Source organism: Spermophilus citellus (assembly GCF_964194105.1).
Source record: "Spermophilus citellus genome assembly, chromosome: 2".
NCBI classification, from domain to species: domain Eukaryota; kingdom Metazoa; phylum Chordata; class Mammalia; order Rodentia; family Sciuridae; genus Spermophilus; species Spermophilus citellus.
In genome coordinates this window covers 200,263,365-200,267,102 of record NC_138183.1, presented here as the reverse complement: position 1 = coordinate 200,267,102, position 3,738 = coordinate 200,263,365, and the positions used below count along the sequence as shown (strand labels likewise).

Sequence of the window (3,738 nt, the reverse complement as noted above, 5' to 3'; positions counted from 1 at the left end):
CTCCTAACAGGTGGTTCATTTGTGGGTTGATATGCAGCAAACTCAGAATGATTCTTTGTACTGGTGCTACTAAAAGATCCAAGGGGAGAATAAATATAAATGGCTTTCAATGGTTGAAGTGAAGGAAAAGAAAGCCAGACTTTGGCATAAGAAAACCATGTATAAAGTCATAAATCAAGAACCAAACTTTGGATATTAATTAAAAAATATCTAAGTTATGCAGGTTTTCTGAATAACTAATGCACTTCTTATCTTGATGCTCTTCTATAAACAGGGAGAGACACTCATGGGAGAGGAGAACCAAACCTCTGTGACAGAGTTTGTCTTCCTGGGCCTCTCACAGGACCCACACACCCAAGTCCTGCTCTTCCTCCTTTTCCTCATCATCTACCTGCTGACCTTGCTGGGAAACCTGCTGATGGTGGTGCTCATTCACATGGACTCCAGACTCCACACTCCCATGTACTTCTTCCTTAGAAACCTGTCCTTTGCTGATCTCTGTTTCTCTACTACCACTGTGCCCCAGGTGCTCGTCCACTTCCTGGTGAGGAGGAAAACCATTTCCTTTGCTGGGTGCTCAATGCAGATCATTGTTCTGCTTCTGACTGGGTGTACAGAGTGTGCTCTTCTGGCGGTGATGTCCTATGATCGGTATGTGGCTGTGTGCAAGCCTCTGCACTACTCCACCATCATGACCCACTGGGCATGCGTCAGGCTGGCTGTGGGGTCCTGGGCCAGTGGAGCATTTGTGTCCCTGGTGGACACCACATTCACATTGCGTCTTCCCTACCGAGGAAACAATATCATTAACCACTTTTTCTGTGAGCCTCCTGCCCTCCTGAAGCTGGCCTCAGCAGACACTTACAGCACAGAAATGGCCATCTTTGCCATGGGCGTGGTGATCCTCCTGGCTCCTGTCTCCCTCATCCTGGTCTCCTACTGGAACATTATCTGCACTGTGATCCAGATGCATTCTGGAGAGGGGAGGCTCAAGGTCTTCTCTACCTGTGGTTCCCATCTCATCGTTGTCGTCCTCTTCTATGGGTCTGGAATATTTGCCTACATGAGGCCAAACTCCAAGACCACAAAAGAGCGAGATAAAATGATCTCTGTGTTCTATACAGTGGTGACTCCAATGTTGAACCCCATTATTTATAGCCTGAGAAACAAGGATGTCAAAGGGGCTCTCCGGAGAGTAACTGCAAAATAATCGTTTTGGAGGTGGAGATCTTGGATTATGATGACCATTTTAGGGATGTGGAGAGAAGGGATTTTTCTTGAAAATTTCCCATTTTCATGCCGTTGTTTCATTTTTCCCCTTCTGTTTTGTGTCATTCTTTAAAGGAAACATCTATTCTTACTATACTAAAGACAGGGCCCTCTATTCAATCTACACTATGTACTGTCTCCACCTGTCAGAGATATCCTTCTCTCCCTCAGTCCTGTCTAATCAGGGTGTTTATTACTCAATAAGAATCCTCCTTATTGGTGTCATCATCAACCTCTCACAATCACTGTTAATCAGAATGTTTAATTCTTCATTTTCTGCCACAGTTTCTAGTATAATTGTGAAAACATTATTCACACTTCCTTGTGTGAATAATGGATTGGAATTTTTCAGGACCTGCTATGCTGTCAGACACTTATTTTATGATGTTTCAATTTAAATACTTTCCAGAATAAAAAGAATTATAACTTATTATAATGCTTAAATAGAGTAATTGTAAAACTAAGAATAAACATAACAAACCTCTTGAGGAACCATCATTTGCCACATAACAGCATTTCAGCCTATGATGAACTGAGAAGGTCACATCAGACTGCATGGCCTATTGATGTTGTGGCCATTGTAATTTGTGTCCTATGGTGTATGTTGCTTCTAGAGTGAGAAAATTTTGCACAACCAATTGCTTAAATGCATCGCTGTCATAATGAAGACCTGGTGATTTGCATACAAATGACTCAGTAAGTGTTTGCTAATTGAGAAAATTACAGATGAGATTAGAACTTTAGATAGATAAACACAATAATCAGATTCCCTTCAAACTAGAAATTAAAAGATTAGATTAAAATTATCTTCATATAATGAACATCAAAGATTGGATAGTATCTACCAGAATATCAACCACATAAATTCTTTGAAGTATTGTGAATCTGTGATCACAAAAAAATGACAAAATTAATTTCCAATTAATTATAACCTTTTAAAATAAAGCTCCTAATATAAAAGGATCTGTTTATCTCATCTCAAGTCAGCCTATAGAAAAATTGGTTACTCTGGAGCATAAGCACCTCTGCAGAATATGATACAATTAGTTAATCCTATGACAAGACCATGTGTCTATTTATGCTGCTATAAATAATGTAGAGGGAGTCATTTAGAAAGAGCAAAAATTTATTTTTTGCTGTTTGGGAGCCTGAGAGTTAAGATCCAGGATCAAATGGAGACAGGCTTTAAGAAAGGCCTATGTCTGCTTCCAACCTGGCAATTCATAGCTGTATCCTGCAAAGGGGTGACCACTGTCCCCACATGAGCTGGAAACACATTAATGTTGGGCAAACCTCATGACCTTACCAGTTCTCCATGACCTTCACCTCTTAATACTATCATATTGCCATTAAATTTTAACCTGGATTTTGGAGGGGGTACAGTCAAACCATAGCATTCTATCTGTGACATACAAAGTCCATGTCTCACATGAAAAATACATCTGTTGCACCCCAGTAGCCTCCAAAGTCTTCATACACTTCAGCACCAACCCAAAACTCTGAAGTCCAGTGTAATTTACATAAGATAAGGGTGAGACTGAGGCACATTGCTCTCTAGCTGTTAACCTGTGAGATCAAACAAGTTAAGTACTTTCAAAATTCAGTGATGGGGAAAGGAGATGCTAGATATCCCTGTTGAAAAGGGAGAAGTGGGATAGAAAGGAGAAGTAACAGGTCACAAGTAAGTCTGAAACCCAACCAGGGAAGCAACACTAAAATATGAGTCTTAAGAATAATCTTTGACTCCATATCATACCTCTGGTCACACTGGGACAAGATTTGGGTCCCCAAACCCTTGGCAAGCCAATGTCTGCTGACTGTTGCCCATGCTGAAGCTCTCAGAGATTAGGTTTGGGTGCCTGCAGGTTTCCCAGGTTAGTATTGCACACTGGTAGATCTACAGTACTAAAGTCTCAGGATCAGTCTTAACCTCAAGGTTTGTTGTGGAAACCTCACTCTTGGAGAAAAGTTTAGTTGGTCCCCAAGACTGTCTGAAGCATCATTTGAAATTTAGGTGGAGTCAGCTGTGACTTCACAACCCAGGCACTCATTATGCTTGCAAAATTAGCATCATGTGCCTACTAATAAGGCTTCCTAGTTGCACCCATAGGAGCACTGGTCCAAGCTGTGCCCGAGTGTGGCTGAGCCTCAGGTAGGGTACCCAAAGAGCACTGCACCAGAATGGGGGGAGCAGAGACTTGAGGACACCATGGGATGGCCTGTTGTGGAACTCCTTAGCTGACACAGGTTGTATGTTTTGCATTTAATCAACTCACAATATTGATTTCAATTGCACAGTGTGAGTTCATTTACTCAGTGTATATCTAACTCATGTACTCACTAAATATTTATTGCACACTCTACTAAGTGTTTAATACATGGCAATGAATGATGTTTACTGTGGGAGACCAACCTTACATGTGACTGAGTCACACTCCCCGGCTGGGTGCTGAGGCGCTCAGTCGCAGA

The 3,738-nt window shown here is 41.5% G+C and overlaps 1 protein-coding gene across 1 annotated transcript; it reads left to right on the top strand.

Moving 5' to 3' along the window:
* Window positions 1-274: 274 nt before the first annotated feature.
* On the top strand, window positions 275-1,210 carry LOC308636927 (olfactory receptor 2D3-like; the record flags this gene model as incomplete). Its single annotated transcript, XM_081272790.1, has 1 exon — window positions 275-1,210. The coding sequence occupies exon 1, from the start codon at window positions 287-289 to the stop codon at window positions 1,208-1,210; it is 924 nt and encodes a 307-aa protein (XP_081128916.1). The 5' UTR covers window positions 275-286.
* Between the last annotated feature and the right edge of the window lie 2,528 nt (window positions 1,211-3,738).